Source organism: Hydra viridissima, unplaced genomic scaffold (genome assembly GCF_058129835.1).
Source record: "Hydra viridissima isolate aposymbiotic clone 2 unplaced genomic scaffold, HvirCarnegie_v1 scaffold_9, whole genome shotgun sequence".
Lineage (NCBI taxonomy): Eukaryota > Metazoa > Cnidaria > Hydrozoa > Anthoathecata > Hydridae > Hydra > Hydra viridissima.
The window spans coordinates 14488678-14507226 of NW_028324308.1; the positions used below are offsets into that span (position 1 = coordinate 14488678).

The 18549-nt window shown below is 27.6% G+C and overlaps 1 protein-coding gene across 2 annotated transcripts; it reads left to right on the forward strand.

Moving 5' to 3' along the window:
- Positions 1-1400: 1400 nt before the first annotated feature.
- On the forward strand, positions 1401-17823 carry LOC145185748 (tetratricopeptide repeat protein 13-like). 2 transcript variants are annotated; one of them, XM_090097160.1, is made up of 24 exons: positions 1401-1752; positions 5925-5953; positions 6265-6334; positions 6650-6720; positions 9092-9157; positions 9237-9329; positions 9506-9622; positions 10107-10220; positions 10404-10486; positions 10560-10632; positions 10863-10931; positions 11257-11361; positions 11471-11525; positions 11617-11735; positions 11822-11859; positions 13457-13502; positions 13727-13854; positions 14396-14599; positions 14884-15050; positions 15123-15337; positions 15527-15606; positions 15682-15760; positions 17371-17450; positions 17627-17823. In XM_090097160.1, the coding sequence occupies exons 1-24, from the start codon at positions 1542-1544 to the stop codon at positions 17748-17750; spliced, it is 2436 nt and encodes an 811-aa protein (XP_089953286.1). In that variant the 5' UTR covers positions 1401-1541; the 3' UTR covers positions 17751-17823. The 2 variants fall into 2 exon arrangements, with proteins under 2 accessions (XP_089953286.1, XP_089953287.1); XM_090097161.1 differs by lacking the exon at positions 10863-10931 and having other exon boundaries at positions 1422-1752.
- The last annotated feature ends 726 nt before the right edge of the window (positions 17824-18549 follow it).

Below are 18549 nucleotides of genomic sequence, written 5' to 3' on the forward strand. Positions count from 1 at the left end.
ACTTACACACAAACCCCGTATACAGAAAAAATCCTTCCTCATAATGATTATCAAGGTGTAAATCAGATGAATGCTTTTTTATTCGGATCAAACAAGTTCAGTGATATAATATGGCCATCTTAATTCTCAGTAAGCGCTAACAAGTAACAAGCAATTTTCAAGTCTCTTTTTGAATTTTGACTTGACTGTGGAAACACTGTTTATCATTTAAAAAGACTTCCCAAACAATGCGTCATACATAACTAAGTTTATACAAAGTTTACAAATCGTACTTTGTGATAATTTAAAAAATTAATAAAAATTAATAAAATACTTAAAATAAATTAAGGTAATTAAAAAAAAAAAAAAGTTCGAAGTTAAACAATTTGTTCGTATTGAGAGAATAATCGATGGTAGTCACAGTGATTACTATCTGTGTATTTGTATTGGATATGCTAGTGAAGATTTTAAAAACTAGTTGACATTAAGGCATACCTAATAGATCATAAACAAAATAACTTCTAAAGTGACAGGATGAATGATGTGATAATGGTTTCATTAGTATGCAAATGGCAAGTTTAAAAACACCCCTCCCCTATTATTCAATAAAATCTACTATATCAAATCGTTAAAATTAAATGTTATAATTCTAACCGCCTTTTTTTTTTTTCTTTCTTTCTTTTTTTTTTTTTAGCATAAATAGAGATCTAAAGTCACTATTAAACTTTATTATCAAGTAATAAAAAATAGAAAGTGGGTAAAAAAAATATAACTGTTTTTTCTCAACTAATTCCCAATTACTATTTTTAAAATTTAATCTGTACACTGCAAGACTTCCTTCCTGAAAACAATATAAATTATGATTAAGGATATCTTTCAGATGATCTCGAACAGAAAAAAACTAGTCATGAAACAGGAGAAAGTACCTGGAGAAGGTTACCAACAATCTGAGATCAGCAACATTTTTGTAGAAACAGCTGCAGGGGAATAACTTCCTCTTAAGTTAAGTACAAGGCAGAGACTGACTCAACCGCTCCCAACCCGGTTGCTTAAATAACAACTGGGGACTTTCAAGAATAGTTTGTAAAAAATAGTTAAATCATCTGTATACAAACCAGAGCTAATCTAGTTTGTATATATGCGACTTTAATTTGATAATTAGAGACCAAAGTAACTCCTTTGATCGTCTCACAAAAAAACTAAAAAGTAGTATTTAATCTATAAATTTATTGTCTTTTTGATATTTGTTCCTCATTGCATTCTTGAAACCCTAGTTTGAGAAATAAACATTATCAAAATATAAAGGATTCAGTAAAAAAAAAAAAAAAATGACTATAATAACGGTGGTACACAGTTACCTCTTTCTACGGTACCATAATTATGTAGATTTATTAATAAACTTTATTTCAGAGTCAATTATTGATAAAGCTTATTTTATTCAAACGCGCGAAAACTGCCGTAAGTTTAATATTAGGAAGTGCAATGAAGGTATAAAATGGCATTATATGTGTGCGGCATATGGTTACTTCTTTACTTAATGTTTTCTCTAAACTCTAAACAATATGCCCATTAAGTTAAGATTGATCCTGTTATTGATTGTATTCATCTCATTTTTTGCCGTTGCTTTAACGGTTGATGAAGATGCTCACCCTCAAAAAACGTCCAAAGAGAAAAAAAAGAGGTCCTTGCATATGAGCAAAATTGCAAAAGCTCATCTCTCTGATGATAATAACCCAAATAATTACCCAAGACTTCTAGGATTAGATTTTGAAGGTAAGTGAAATTCAAATATGAAATCTTTTTTATTGTCATTTGATGAAAATTGAGCGGATAAAATATCAATTCAAAGTTCTAATAAAGTTATAATAAAGCCAGTTACTATTATATGCATACTTTCCGGTCCCATTACCTAACCAGTTTAAATTATTTTGACAAAAATTTGTAAGATTTTTGAAAAAAAGTTTTGAGTTATATTTATGTTTACATATAAGTATATGATAAGTTTAACTGTTTTTTAGTTACTTTGTTTTTGCTGACTCTATACATTGATAAGAGTATACTTAGTTTTATATCTAAGTTTTAAAAAGGACTTAAAATTTAAGAACATAATCCTTTTCCAAAAGAATATGTGTTAAATATGAAGCCAAATAGATTAAAGATTCTTGTTGCATTTGGCTTCATTTTAAATATGCTGGTAACTGGATTCTTTTTTAAGTAATTTTAAATATTTCTTTAACTTCAAAAATTATATTGTAATCACAGTGGTAGTATGAGAAGAAAAGTATACTTAAATTAGTATTTTAACAATCTTCATGCGAAATAAATATATTAAAATACTCTATGTATGTCTTTATGAGCTTCAAGTTACCATTAGCATTAAATTCTTACTTATCTTTAATATTGTATCTATATGTATATAGATACAATATTAAAGATAAGTAAGATTGTATCTTATCTCAGTTTTTTTCTTTTTTTAGGTTTCTTATTTTTTTGATATTTTTTCTCAAGTGTGCCAAACACATAAGTGCAATATTATACTTTTCTTCAAAATTTTTCTTTAAACTTTTTTTAATTTCTAGTTCTGCAAAACTTTCAGACATCATAAAACTTACAGATATTATAAAACTTACAGACATCATAGTAAAAACAAATGCAAAAAAAAAAAAAAAATTAAAACAAAAGCAAAAAAAGTTTGACTCAAATGAAAAATACACAATCATTAAATCACATTTTGAAAAATGCATTTTAGAGACATTACATTTTGCACTCACTTAACAGTTAAAATGATAGTTGTTGGTTTTGGTTTTTTAATAACAAAATCTGCTTCTAATCAAGAATTCTGTCTTTAACAATCCAAAAATGGTAGAGTTGTATTTAGTTAGTCTTAATCTTTGCCTATGACAACATCCCATGGTTGACTATAATGGTGATCTAGTTTGTCTATGGTGAAGTATATTAATTTTACCATCAAATCTTCATATATAGTATCATAAATCTAATGTGCATTTTGAATAATAACCGGTCTAGTCTTTACTTTTTGCCATGGCAACCTTCTAGTCCTTCAATACCTTCTTTCCCATGTACAGTTGCAAAAAAAGTTCTAATCAATTGTAGGATTGTAATTGTTGCTTGATAGTGCCTTAAGAACTTTACCATGAAGTGGTTATTGAATAAAAATGTTGGCCCATCACTCCAAAATTGTACTTTTTGTATGTTTATCTATATCATAAGATTAATTATTTGGTGATGATATACAAATACTTTTGTGAGGATATAAGGATGTTTTGGTGATGATTTACAGATGCTCTAGTGATGATAACATTTTCAAAAGATTTTTTACAACAAAATTGTTGTAATTAAAAATCTCCTGGTTATCTTTTGAGACATAAAATTAGCATACTAAGCATCTTCAGTTGTCTTCAATACTTTGAATTAACCTGTATGAAGTGATCAAGTATATTATAGAATAGATTGACAGTAATCAATTATACTAAGTAAGTATTGATTTTATAATTTTAGTGGTGAATTAAAGCATTTTTTATCTTTCAACAAACTAGCAGCAATCTGAATATTTAAGAAGAATTCGTCAGACAATTTAAAACATGCTATTGCGTCAGTGAATATGTTGCTATTGATGAAACCTTGGTCTCATTTTGAGGAAGATGCAGCTTTATCCAATACATTCTGAATAAACCTGCTAAATATGGCTTAAAGGTTTTTACTCTATGTGATACAAAATAATTTTTACACTCGTAATCTGAAGTATACTGTGGTAAACAATTGGATGGACTGTACCAGTTACTTAACAGCCTATTCAATATCCTGTCTCTATTGACTTATCAAACAATCTGGGTACAATAATACCACTGATAGCTGGTATACTAGATATACTTTAGCTATTTTGCTCATCAAACAAAAATTAGAGCTTGTCAGAACAATCAGAAAAGATAAAAGAGAAACACCTAGCAAGTTTTTGCCATGCAAAACAAAATCTGTTGGTTCAGTTATCTTTGGTTTTCAAAATAAAATTTGCTTTTGTTTCATATTCATTGAAAAAAAATAAATCAGTTTTTATGTTATTGGCAATGCATTAAGATACACTAACTAATGAAACTGACAAAAAATCAGATATAATCAACTTTTGGAACAGTACAAAAGGTGGTGTCAATACTGTTGATCAGCTGTGTGGCAACTATTTGTTATCACAGTGAACAAGAAGATGACCACTTTGCCTTTTTTTTTATTTGCTGTATATTGCCGGCATCAACAGTTATATTATTTATTTGAAAAAATTTCCTGATTTGTTGTTGCCAAGATGTCATTTTCTTAAAAACTTAGCAATGAGCCTCATGAAGTCTTATTTAGAAGAAAGAGCAGCGCTGCAAAGCTTAGCGATTTTCATGAAATGTTTTTTATCAAAATATAGAAAGGAATTTCATGCTCTAGAGGACCCAACCATCAAATTAAGAAAGCATTTCCCTTTTTGTTCAAGTGCAAAAAATCAAGTTACAATGATGAAGTGTTCACTTTGTGATGAATTCATTTGAAATAACACTATGCTACGGAGATTAAATGCAACTTATGTGCTAATTTAGATATTAGTGATGAAATTCAGGATTAAAATTTTATACTTAGATTATTTTAAGCTTTTTAACACTAAACATATGTAAAACTTTAATTCTGTGATTAAAAACATTTTTTATGCAATACACATAAAAAAAACAAAACAATTTAAATGGTGTATTGAGTTTACTGGGCAAGTAGTTTACTCTTGCTGCGGGCAAATAAGGGTTAATGATTTATCAATTAAATTTTATTAAAGAAAGTTAAAGTAAAAACAGTAAAAAACCTATTTTTTGGATTTTAAATTAAAATTAAAACATGCTTATCATAAAGTTAAGTGTAACTGCATTTGTCACCCTTCTGCACAATGAATCTGTCATTTCGCCTATTTAGCACACAGTCGACACTAAAATGTTTTTCATATGAGAAAACATTAACTATTGATGAAGCATGGCTTTTCAGCTGATTCAGAAGCTTCTTTGATTGCTCCAATCATTAAGTTTTTAGTCTTTCTGTCAAAAGCTGACTTGAAAGTTGGGCCACACTGACTTTTCTGAGTGTTTTTAAAGTTCTTCTGACTGTCCTCTCATCATGTTCTTCCTCTAATCAAGATTGAACAGTTTTGCTGTCTTTCTGATAGATACATTATGATTCTTTTCAATATGCTTTTTAAGGTTTTCTGTGAATTTTTATCAACTTTTTTGTTCACTGGAGAGGGCATTTTGGCTCTCAGCACTGTCACATTTTTTCACTTTGTAAAATGTAGTTTTAGACACTCCAGAAACATGAATCACTTCACATGCAGGCAAACCCATGTGAATCAAATTTAAAACTTCAGTTCTTTTGGTTCCCATTGTAAAACTTTTAACTTAAAAGTTTTTTATTCACAATTTTATTTAAATCTAAAATGGTCATTAAACATTAACCAACAAAAACAAGTAGTGGAAGTATTTTATTTACATTACAAAATCTATCAAAAAATTAGTTTGCTAATCGCTGCCGCACCCTGTATATATTTATCTATATAGTTCTGAAAATCAATTCAAGATATTGAAATTATATATTTCTGTAAAATGACTTTTTTACTGTTTTAAAATTTTTTGGTAAACAATTTTTTCCTTTGTAACTTTATCAGATACTTTTTGGTTTTATTACTTGATAACAAATATTTAGATTTTCTTTTGAATTCTTTGATGACAGTAAAAAAAGAAAAAAAATATTGATTTCTTTAAAAAGTTCGCAGGTTTGAATAATAAAAAATTTAATTACTTTATTTACTTTGACCAGAGTATTTATACTTTGTCATTTTAATTAACTATTATTTTTATTTACTGTCTAAACAGTATAAAAATGTGTATTTATATAAAACTTGCTTAATCTAGGTTGTAGAGTTCATCCACTTATTGAACAGGTAAAATGTTTTTTCTTTAAATTTTCTTTAAATCTATGTAATCTTATAGTCATAATTAAAGCACCTTTTTCAATTTTATTAAATAAAGTTAAAATCTGCTGTCATTTTTGTTTTCCATTTAACTTCTTAATAAAACAGATTTTTAATCAATTTTGATTTAAATTAATAATTACTAAATTAATAATTATTAAATTAATAATTATTAAATTAATACATACTAAATTTTAAATCAATTAAGTATATAATTAAGTTATAAATTTCAAATGCAAAATTTTTGTTTGTTTAGAAGTGTTTTTTTTTTTTTTTTTTAGTCGAGTGATTTTATAAAGCTTGTTGCTAGTTATGGAACTGAAGCTGATTCAACGACAATCCAAGAATTAGGTAACATTAAATATGATTAAAACCTAAAATCACATCTTTGAGTATGTGACACAGCTTTCCAACTTTCTGAATAAATGTAATTATTTATCTTTTTTTAAATCTTTTTATAAATCTTTTTTTTATAAATATTTTTTTTATAAATTTTTAACAAAAAAAGTATTTACAATACATAAATTCATTTTAAATATAGAATACACCTGCATTTTATATATGGAAAACACATGTTTTTTAAATATAAAATTTGTATGCATTTTTATGCAGTTAAAATTTAAGCTGCATGAAGTTTAAGTTTTGGTATTCACCTGTAATTTCTAGCACAAGGATTCGATGCTTTGCGAGCATGCTCTCCAGAAGAAAGTTATGAAATTTTTGATGCAATAATTCAGGTCAGTTGATAAAAGAAGAATTAGTTTGTGAGATGATATATTCTATTGATAGAATTTGCTGAAATGGCAGAATTTAATTACTTAATGTAATCACTTTGTGTGTTACTATTTTGCTACACTATGTCTGTTTGTATGCAAAATTAAATAATTTCTAAATCAGGTTTTCTGTATTCAGACTGCAAAATCTACATTAACAGGCATCTTTGTTATTATAAACAGACATGTTTTTTCCTGGATACATAAGTTTTTAGGATTTTATTATTGATTTGATAAAAAAAAAAAAATCAATATCAATATATTTTGTGTTAGCAAGAATGTTATAAAAATACATGTCATTGCAAATAGTAATTCACTTATAAAGAAAAAACAAAAGAAAAGCATTAGAAATAAAATAATGACATAGTAAATGTAGCATTTTATAAAAAATTATACAGTAGTGCAAGAAAGTTTAAGCACGCTCATTGATTTTTAACATTCTGTAGAGATAAAGTTGCATAAAATAAAAACTATGAAAGATTTTTTAATTTTTTTTTAAATTTTTTATTTAGAAGATATATTTGTAATTAAGGCAAAAATGATAAACTGGTATGATATTACAAATAAAAGAAGTTACAACTGATAAATAAATATGTGCACAATGTTTTCAAAGAAAAAAAAAGTGAATTAGTTATGAAAATATCCTCCATTTGCTTTTGAAAATGATCTCACTCTATTTGGCATTGACTCAACTAGCTTCATACAAAGTTCCATTGGTACTAAAATCCAGATTTCCACTAAAACCGCTTTTAAATACTCCACAGAGGTTATTTTACTTTTTATCATTTGTGCATCTATCCAAGACCAAATGTGTTTGATTGAATTGAGATCCAGTGATCTGACACACCAAGGCATCATGTTTATCTTTTTTTGTGAGCCATTCGTTTACAGATGTCACAGTGTGCGCTGAAGCTCCATTTTGTTGAAAGGTGTATTTGCCACGTCCATTTTGAAGCTGGTAACAAAAGCCAGTCTTTCAAGGTTGAAATATAAGTAAGCTGATTAACTTGACCTATGTAACAAACCCAAATGCCTATAGATCCTCCACTGTCTTGTGTAGTCTTGGTACTACTAACCTAGGGTTGTCTTTTTGTCACTTCAATCTCTTGATGAACACTCTTTCCTCTTAAAGACCTCAAAATAAGATTTGTTACTAAAAATGGCTCTAAGCCAATCTTCAACTGACCAAGCGTTCCTTGCACCATTTTCTTCTCCTAAGTTGGTCTTTGCTGGTTAGAAGAGGTTTTCTAACAGCTACATAAGTTTCTATTTTAAATTTACTTAAAGATTTTATGATTGTCTCTCTGCTTACTTTAACTTTAAAAAGTGTTGTGTTAAATTCATAAACTAGAGTTTTACAACTTAATGTAGGATCTTGTCTAGCCATTCTATAGAAATGTTGCTCATTTCTATTTGTCAACTTTTGAGGCCTACAAGACCTTGGTGAATATTTGACCTCATTTGTCATGTTACAATTTTTAATTGTATTCCTTACACAATACTGACTTACTCCTAAAATTTTCCCTATTTCTTGTTTCTTTGCTCAAACCAATAATTTGCAATCTGATGGCTTCACTGATGCTTTTTCTTCCCATTTTACCACAATATTGAGAAATAAGCTCAATATTTGATCAATGTTATTGTTATATAGCTTTTTTCAGGCTTTTTCAAGAATTTATATAGAGTTATGTGATGATAACAAATACAGGTATAAAGATTATTTCAAAAAAATTCTGTCAAAAATGAGTTCAAGTATACATGTGCTTAAACTTTTTTGTCACTTTCTTTAGCATTATTTTTAATATGAGTATGTAAAACTCAATATATGTTTTCTGTTATGGTTATCACTCTTTGATAATTTTCTTTTTAATTATAGGTTAACATGATTAGAATACAATTCAAAAGAAAGTTTTGTAAAATCTTTTATAGTTTTTATTTTATGTGACTTCATCTTTACTGAATGTAAAAAACCAACGAGTGTGTTTAAACTTTCTTGCACTATTGTAATAGTAACACCCATAAAACAGACTTTTAAAAGAGATAAAATATAGGTCAAATAATTATTATTATATAAATTGTTGTTATTATTATTATTATTATTATTATTATTATTATTATTATTATTATTATTATTATTATTATTATTATTATTATTATTATTATTATTATTATTATTATTATTATTATATAAATTATTGTTATTATTGTTGTTGTTTTTATGATTGTTATTATTATTGAAATTATTAAAAATAAAAATACCCCTTTAGAAATAATTTTCTTTACTTTTTTCAATACTTTTATTTACAGCCTAATATTTTAAATTTATTTTACTTAGCACTTTCCAGAGTCAATATTTGCCTATATTGGACGAGGCATTTCCCTTGGCAGGCTTGCAAATAAGGTATTTTCATAAAAGTTTTTTTAAGTTTTTTTCCCCAAAAAATGTGAAGAAAAAATTTTAGAGCAGTATTTAATTGTAGATAAAAGCAAGTTCTGAAAGTGCAATGAAAGATTTTGATCATGTGATGTCATTAAAGCCACATTTTTATTTGGTGTACAGATGTCGTGCAGAGGTAAATAATTTTTATTTGGTGTACAGATGTTGTGCAGAGATAAATAGTTATAGAAGTTTTATATTGTTTGCATTAAATTTCTACATTTTTCTTTTTCTGTGTTTTTTTTTGTCCCTGTTAAAAGCTCTATGCTTGTATTATTACCAACCTTTACAAAAATTTCAAATTCGCATTAGGTCCATTTCCTGACTGGTAAGTATGATGACGCACTAAAAGATGCTGAAAAAGATCTTCAATATAAGCATGATGGATCTGCTTATATCATGGCTGGTATAATTGCTTATAAATTGGAGGTAAATTTTAATTGTGTTTATGATTTTTAAAATGGTTTTCTATTTTAAAAGCTATTCTATGTATTGTTCAAGTTTGTTGAGGAATCGCACAACAATTTTTGCAGCTAAATTTGTAGTTATTTGAATGCCAATGTAGTGATATGTGAAATAATCTCTAATGAAAAACAATTGAATGAAAGTAATTATTTTATAGATTTCTAACATTTTATTTTAAATACATTACTCATTATGAGACTCATTAACTGTTGTATCATTAAAGTAAAGCTAAACTACAACTTTATTTTTTGACACTTGGGGTTGACGTTTTGGACAGTGCTTTTGCACATAAACTACAGATGTTTAAGATAAAATCAAGTTCAATAATGTTACTTCAAAATATAAAAAAAGATGTAACTAATATTATGCAAATTTTACAGTCACATGTTTTAAAATTAGAATTACAGCAACGTATAATTTTGTTTGTAAATGATACAATAATTTTTAGAAAGACTTTCAAGCAACACAGTACTTAAAGATTGGGCAGAAATTTATCAATGGTCATAATGCTGTATCATATGAATATCTTGGTATGGCTTACCTCAATATGGGAATGTTACGTGTGAGAATATTTACTTTTCATAAATAATGCAGATATAAATTAATTAATTATGCAGATATAAAAATAAATTTCCTTCTTGAAGTTTAAAACAGGGAGTTTAAGATTTTAATTTTTTTTTTTAATTTTTTGTAAAATTCTTTGTTTAGTTTCACCTAACTCACTTTGGTTTTTATTACATTACAGAAAGCTATTGATGCCCTGAAAACATCACTAGAGTTTGATAGTGAAAATCTAAGTATAATTCAAACTCTGGGAGCCATTTACAGGTAAGTTTTTTTTAGGACTGTTAGTATTAAATAAATTTTATTGTTTATAGTAAAAATCAAATTCTTTTTTTAGTGAAGTTGGTGATTCTGAGAGTGCACACCATTATCTTGATTTGGCTCTTCAAATGGATGCTGGTAACACCAAGGTAAAATTAAGTGATAATTTGTTGATTTTTTCATGATATCAGGTTTTAGCTTTTTATTTCTTTTGGATAGTTTTTTTTGTTTTCCCCTTCCATTATATTTCTTTGAATTTACTTTAAAATGTTTTTTTGAACGTCTTTAAAAGCACTTAAAGATTAGTTTCCTATTTTTCAAGGTCCAAATTAGAATATTTTTGCATTTTTTACATTCATTATTATTTATTTCTATGTAGGCCCTGGAGATTAAAGGCCATGTTTACTTTCAAAGTGGACAGCCGAAAGAAGCTCTTGATTTTTACAAGGTTTTTCAGCTTTAAAATCCAATTAAAAGATTTACATGCTGATACTGTAGTTTTTGTGTGACACTTAGTTAAATTGCATATTTTAATCCATTAAAATGAACAATTTTATTTATATAAAAGCAAATATATTTAGTAGAAATCTTTTTTGATTTGTTGCAGTTGTAAGAGTCTTTAATAATTATGATATAGATGTCTTTTAGTTCTTGTATTTTTCTGGTCAAATTGATTATAAATGATCTTAAATATTTAAATTTTAAAAAGTTTGTTTCTTTTGAAGCATTGTTAAACTTAATGTTTCTTATAAGTAAATCCTTTAAATATTTAGTCTTGCATTCGCTTTGATCCTACTTCCACTGGATGCATGTTTATGCGTTCTGTAGCTTATGCTTCAATTGGCCAGTTCTTTAATGCTGTAAAGACAATGACACGAGTGAGTAATTATTTGCTAAACTGTGAAAAGTAAAACTATTATTTGGTGGTTGGCCTGATTTTTTTCCTAAAGATAAATTAAGTCAATGAGCAAAGTTATTGTATTTTAGGTTATGTTATCAAGTGGATGCAATCAAGAATATAAAGAACCCCTTTACTTAAGAGGTAGTTAGGGTGCAAAATGCTTTACTAATGATTTATAGTGAAATACTTTGTTCTTTTTTACCATCATTAACAATTACTTTTAATTTCATAGATTTTTATAGATACTTGAACAGAAAGTTAGATGAGCCATTAAAAGATTATCGCTTTGATGAAGATTTGCCAGAAAACTATAGAAATATATGGGCAAAGAAAGTTCTACCAAATCATTTTGTAGGGTTTTAAGAAAAAATTTGATAATTTTCTTTTTGTTGTTTTGTTTAAATTTGAAATTTAGTAAGTTTTTTTTCTTTCCTCAGAATTATACAGAGCAACCAGGCATTGAACCACAAATGATGTATGTATTTAAAAATGTTCTGCTTTCATTCTTAAATAAGTTTATTTTTTTTCTTTTTAAAATAGTTGTAAGAAGTATTTATGATAAAAACAGGGAAGTAAACTGTTTAAGTGAAAATAATTTTTTCATTTTGTTAATTAAATGTTTGATAAATGTAATTTTTTAACAAATCTGTTGAAATGCAGTCTAAAGTCCCATTTTATTGATTAAAATGAAACTTTTAGCTTTAATTTAATACATTTAAAAAGTAATTTCGTTTTTGTTGCTTATTTTTTTATGTTGTTTTATTCTAAAGTATAAATGCTCCTTGATTTTTAGTTAAAAAGGTGAAGAAACCTTCATCTTTTTATTTTTTTAAAATTGCTTGCAAGTTGTTTTTTAAATTGTGAAATTTTCCATTTAACTTGCAATCTTCTTGCATCTTTAACAAAAGTCTTATTACTCAAGTTAACCATAATAAACTCTTAAAGTAGATGATGGAAATATTTAAAAGTAGCTATTTTATTTATTTTACCAAATAAAGTGTGTGCCACATGATAAATTTAAAACTTAAAAAATAAGAAGCAACCTACTGGACAGATAAATGAAAGCTTTTTTTTCATCTGCTGCTTAATTAATGATGAAATTTTCTAAATTAAAATTTTTACATTTTCAACTTGATTAAACCGAAAAAATCTCAATATTCTCTTGCATCAGACAAATACTGAACCAAATATCAAACTGTTACCTTTTTTTCAAAATTAAAGTTTTTATGCAAACATGGGGGTTGTTCTATTTTTCATACTTAGTAATAGGAGTCTTTTTTTAGTCACTAATCAAAGTTTGAAATCTTCTTGAAGTCTCAACTTTTATTACACTTTTATTATTTTTTTAAATTAATTACAAAAAGACCTGAGTTTAACTATATAACTCACAAAGGGTAGAGAATATTATACAAATTTCATCACATTATTAGCTTCATTTCACATTTTTTACAAACCCTTTTGTTTCTCTAATTTGCTCTAAATATGACTTACATCACTACAGTTTTGCCCACTTTATTTCCCGCTAAAAACAGTTTCATGTTGCTGTAGTGTTAACAATGTACTTTATTTCCCGCTAAAAACAGTTTCATGTTGCTGAAGTGTTAACAATGTACTTTTTTTGTGCTCTAACCATGTCAATGAGATGAAAAATGAGACAAGAAATTTTTTCAACGCAGATCATCATGCTTTCTGAAAGTTGGAAAAAACTTGTAGCTAACAACTAGCAATACTTTAAATAAAATACATTGTATCAATTTCTCTGAATAAACTTCAAAGTTATTAGTACCTCCAATAACATTTTTTTGTTTCTTTTACAGTAAAAGTAATCGATAGTTTTGATAAATATTTCTAAATTTTCAGAGAGCCATAGAAAAATATATCTAAAGACCCTGTAGCTGACGGAATTTTGAGAATTCCACAGTTGACATTCCTGGAATTCTCTAAATTAAAAAATTTTAGAATTTTAATTACTCATGATAATTCATAACTCATGATAAGTCAAAAAAATGTTTTCTTTTTATCTGAATCATAATAACAACATTTTTCATCAAAATATCTTGAATAATTTCTAGTGATGTGGAAGAACTTCAGTTTTCAGAGCTTTCAGATCATACAAAGGTATGAGAAATTTGTGCATTTTTTATGTTGTTTTTTTTTAATGTAAATGCAATAGAAGCACATTGGTCTTGAAATTTTTTTTTACTTTCTCATTCATATTAACTCTGTTATCTTTTCATTTAAGTTTTTTAAATTTCTAGCAAACTTTATTAAGCTGAAATCTTATTTTAACAATTAAAAAAATGCCGCTTGATTTTTAAAAATATTTTTCTCAATATGTTTAGATTCTTCTCTGTAAAGCAAATCAGTTGGCACCATATTTCCAATATCGTGCTGATGGTTTTATGGAAAACAAAAGGAATAATCGAGCTATGGCATTAGCAGCAATTGATGTTGGCCAAACAATAATTAAGTAGGAAATTAACTTTTTTGGAATTTTAGCTTAGTTACAATCTATGAAACTTTATCTACAAATTTATATTTTATTACTGAGAGTCACTAAGCCTTAAGTTTTTAAACCTGTGGTTTAAATAATCTAACTCACACAATTAAGCATTTTTACTCTAGAACACTTTTACTTTATTGAGCTTTTAAAAATCCATTTTTCTACTTTAAGATATGAAGTTTTCTGCAGTTTAGGCTGCCATTACTGATGAATATCGAATATATTTTTATTGAGGAAGTATAAATTTCTTTATTGATGTGCCATGAATCAGTTTTTTTAAATAATAAAACTTGAAGGTCCTCACAACAAGTAGTTTATAAAAAAGAAGGCTCCCAAAGCTCTAAAAATACGAAAAAATCAAATTTTAATTCTCAATGCAAATAAAAGATTTTGAGGTGATATTTTGAAGGTTTTTTTTTCTCATTTTAGAAGCAAACAATCTCACAAAGTTTTATGTGAGAAAATCCATTTTTTCTTGTCCTAAAAATTTATGTATTTTTTCTTTTAGTTATTGGGCTTATCCAAAATCAACAAAAGGATGGAAAGGACGTGTTTACTCTTGGAGAGATCTAATTGAAGTGGCAGTTAAGTGGCGTAAGCTAGTGTCAATGGATCAACCAGTGATTTGGTTATCTGAACTACCAAAACATATTGTGGATGTTGGTTTCACAACACACATGTTGTTAAAAAAAGGCAATGTGGAAATGCCAAGGTAATTTTTCTGTAATTTTATATCAGGCTATAAATTTTTTTTTTTTTTTTTGTCTTTAAAAACTACAGAAGTATCTTGAAGTAAAGTTTTTTTAACATTATTTTGAGAAAAAAATGATCTACATACAGTCAAAGCTTCATCTTCACGCAGTTTTGTTGCAATTAATCTATCAACCAAATAGTTTTTCAAAACCAGTAGTGAATGCTGGATAAGGATCAACTATAGCCTACTTTTAAAAGCCATTTTTTTGAAGAGTTACTTTTTGAACAGAAATGATTTTTCAGGTACTCTACATACACGTTAGAAGCTTTACAATTAACAAAGTTTATGATTCGCAGTTTATTGGGTCAAAAACTACCTGCAAAAGCACAAGACCAAGTTATGAAAGCTATTACTCCCATCGATATATTGAATGTGTTAAAAAAGTACGATAGCACCAACCCAAATGGTGGTAAGTCATGAAGGTGTTTACATCTTCAACTTTAACTTTGTGAGCTGTTTCACTTTTAGATTTATTTTGCAGGTTTTACTGTTGGGATGCAGGTGCCATCCACTAGAAACAAAGGTGGTCTGTTGCATGGAGTGATGCTATCAATCACTGGTGAAACAGAAAATGATGTGACACTTTCCATACAGAGTTCTCGCACTTCCTTGCAAATTAACCAATATATAGCAGAGTTCACTCATATATTTAATGAGCTCAAAGGGACTGTTTTAAGAAACAAGACTGATGATTCAGTTAGTTATTTCATATTTTAGGATTATTCAATTTATAGCATAAGTACCTGAAATTTACAGCAATTTACTCTTTTGCTCTAAAGATCAACATTCATTAAAAGTCTTGTAAAAAAACCTATGTGGTTTTTGTATCTTTTTTTTTCCTTCACATTTAGCTTCTACTTATAAATCACAATAAATTAATTTTAGAGTAATGAATTGGCTGTTGATGTTATTCTCAAGTTCATCTACTATTTTTACAACTTGTTGCCACTCTCCAGGGGAACAAGGCAAGTGGACATTAAAAATTCAAAATTTTCAGATTTATTTTTAAGAGATTTTGATTTATTTAAGTTTTGTTTTAGTGCTGTTGCTTATAGTGTTGCTATGGGATTGTTTTTGGGGATTAACAAAGAAATAACCTCACTTATACCTATGGAGAAGGTAGGCTGGCATGTTTTTTTTATATGTATGGTTTTCAAATGTAATCATAAAAACAAAGTTAAAAATATCATTTAGGTTGAATAGGGACAGTTTTTGCTGTGTTTTTTTCATTCTGTTGCTTGCTGTATTTATATTCTACAAAATCTTTTAAAATTTAATGATTTTCTAATTTTTTTTTAAAATACTTTCAGCTGTCTCTGTTAATCCCACAGGAAGGGTCAGTAGAAATGAATGATTAATTATCATATTTGTGTACAATCACACACTAAAGTCAATTGAGACTGTTTTGACATTTAATTTTTTTTAACTTAAAAAATAATAACCACTAAATTCATATAAATTGGGAAAAAACGCTATGAATGTAGAAATGCTGAGATGATAATTAGATGATGAGATGCTAGTGAAGGTCACTTCTAGGTGCAACGCACTAAAGTGAAAATGTTTGCACATTTACTGATAAGTAAGACAAAAAAACAATTGTAAGTTGCTAAAAGTAACTAAAGGTCATGAGTGTTTACCACTGGTTGAGCTCACATGAAGTTAGTTGATCTCTGCTTTACAAAAACCAGTCACTTGTTTTCAGTTTAAATAGTGCTTTATCTTTTGCAATTGGATATACAAACATGTAACCATTCCCTGGACTCACTGGTCTTTGAAAGTTTCCCATAAATTGTTGTTAGGAGGGAATTTGTTCCAAATAACTTTCTACTGTTGTGCAGTTTGTTGAGTTTTTTACACTTTCATTTTTCAACTGTTCTCACCTGATAAAACATTTTCACTTAAAACAACATCTTCAATCAAAGCATCTGTTTTTGAATCTTGTGATATCAGATTCTCTTTATGTCAAGTTCTTCACTATCTAAAATGTCCCTGTTCACCCCCACTTGATTTTTCCTAAAACCAAAACAAATACAAGATGAGCGTCTGTTATTAGTATCTGTTAAACATGGTTTGTTGTAAAACACAAGCAAAGCATGATTTGTTGTTACCTAGTACTCCACATTTCAGAGGTATTTTCCATGGCATACTTCTAATGATATAGTTTTCACTACCCATAAGCTGGTATATTTAATTTTTTTTTTTTTTACAAACAATTCAATCAAGAATGTAGCTTAACATCAATTTTTGTGTCAAATTGAAGCAACATGTACATGTGAAACAAAAAGAAATAGTTTATGGATTCATGAATAGTTGCTCTGACCTATAAATTTTTTAATATAAAAATATAATTCGTTATCAATAATGACAATCCAAACACTTTGTAAAATATGCTTGTTAAAACCGTTTGGTGTGTTCTACCTGTTGGTTATTTTTTAATCTGCTAGAGGTATTTTTCCTAATCTAATCATAATGGATGGTTTAGAAACCGATAGACATTCGCGCATTTAATTTAAAATATTGATTGTTATATTTCTCTTGACTTTACTTCCATATCTCCATCTTTTTTTAGTTAAAATTTAAAATATTTCGTTCCAAAACAACGGTTTAAAATGTGTTTTTTGTTTTGTTGAGTTTTCAACAGTCTATTGTAAATAACATGCTGAATACACGTGCTATTGTAAATAACATGCTTATTAAATGTGTTATTTTGTTACATATTTTTCTTGTAGCAGCCCGATATTGAGTCATACTTCTCTGGGAGCGCAGACGCTTTTGTGAAGAAGATGCGGTCATGGCTGACTTTTAAAGGGTAAAAATACGTTGTTTAGTTTTTTTCTGTTATGTTCAATATCAGTGTAAATAGGCGAACTACTCAATTAAATTTCCCGACAAATTTATCGATATCAATAAACGTTTAACGTCCTTTCTTATGCAGCTTGTCAAAGTTTATATTGATATTTAGTACAAGCTTATTTTAATATTTAGCACCAATCCACCGATCACAAGTTATCCTTCAGTATCAGATACCTTTTTCTCTGCTCGCACGGTTATCGAATCACTTAATGTTCATCTTACCGAGGAAATGTGTCGAGAGTATTATTTGAACTAATTTTCTGTGTTTGCTATTTTAAAAAGAGATTTGTAATTTGTAGTTTTTACATACTTTTATAAATATTTTCTATTAGATGTTTAATTATGCTCTGAGTTTTATACCCTTCGCGAAATGGTCCAATATGTGTCAGTATTCAGTTTTATCTAATTATAAAACATCTGAAACTTTTAAGAATCCTGATGATCAGATCGATAAGATCGCTATAAAATCCTGTGACCATATTTATAGTTACATCGTTAGATGAGTTCTTCCAAAAATTCCAAATTAAAGTTATCACGCAAGATTGTTCTAATTGACTTTTTCGGAGCATTTCAAAAATCAAATTTTACGGATCTCGAACTTGAAAGTTAATTACGTCTGATAAGCCCGAAATATTTTTCAGGAAATTTTATAGGAAGTTTGCGCAGCTTATTACATCCAAATAATGATAAACAGGAAGTTATTTTATAGATAATAAAAAATAAGAAAAAACCGTAAGGACTCGTTTCATTCCTAAAGTCTTAGAATACGAAGTCATATGAGTGTTGTTTTTGTTTCAATTTGAACTTAAATCGGGCTTTAAAATGAACTTCTACTGATGAGATTTGTCATAAAATCATTTTAATCATCGCGTATTTTCAGATCGGTTTGACAAAACATACAAATTAAAGTTAAGGAGACTTCAACAACAACATTTATTTAGTTAATCCGGTAAAAAACAAAATAAGAAGTTCTAAAAAAAAAACAGCAGCAACTTAAAAAATCTTATTGCAATCAAACGCTTTCGAGTTGTTTCTTGAAAGTATGGCTAACTAAA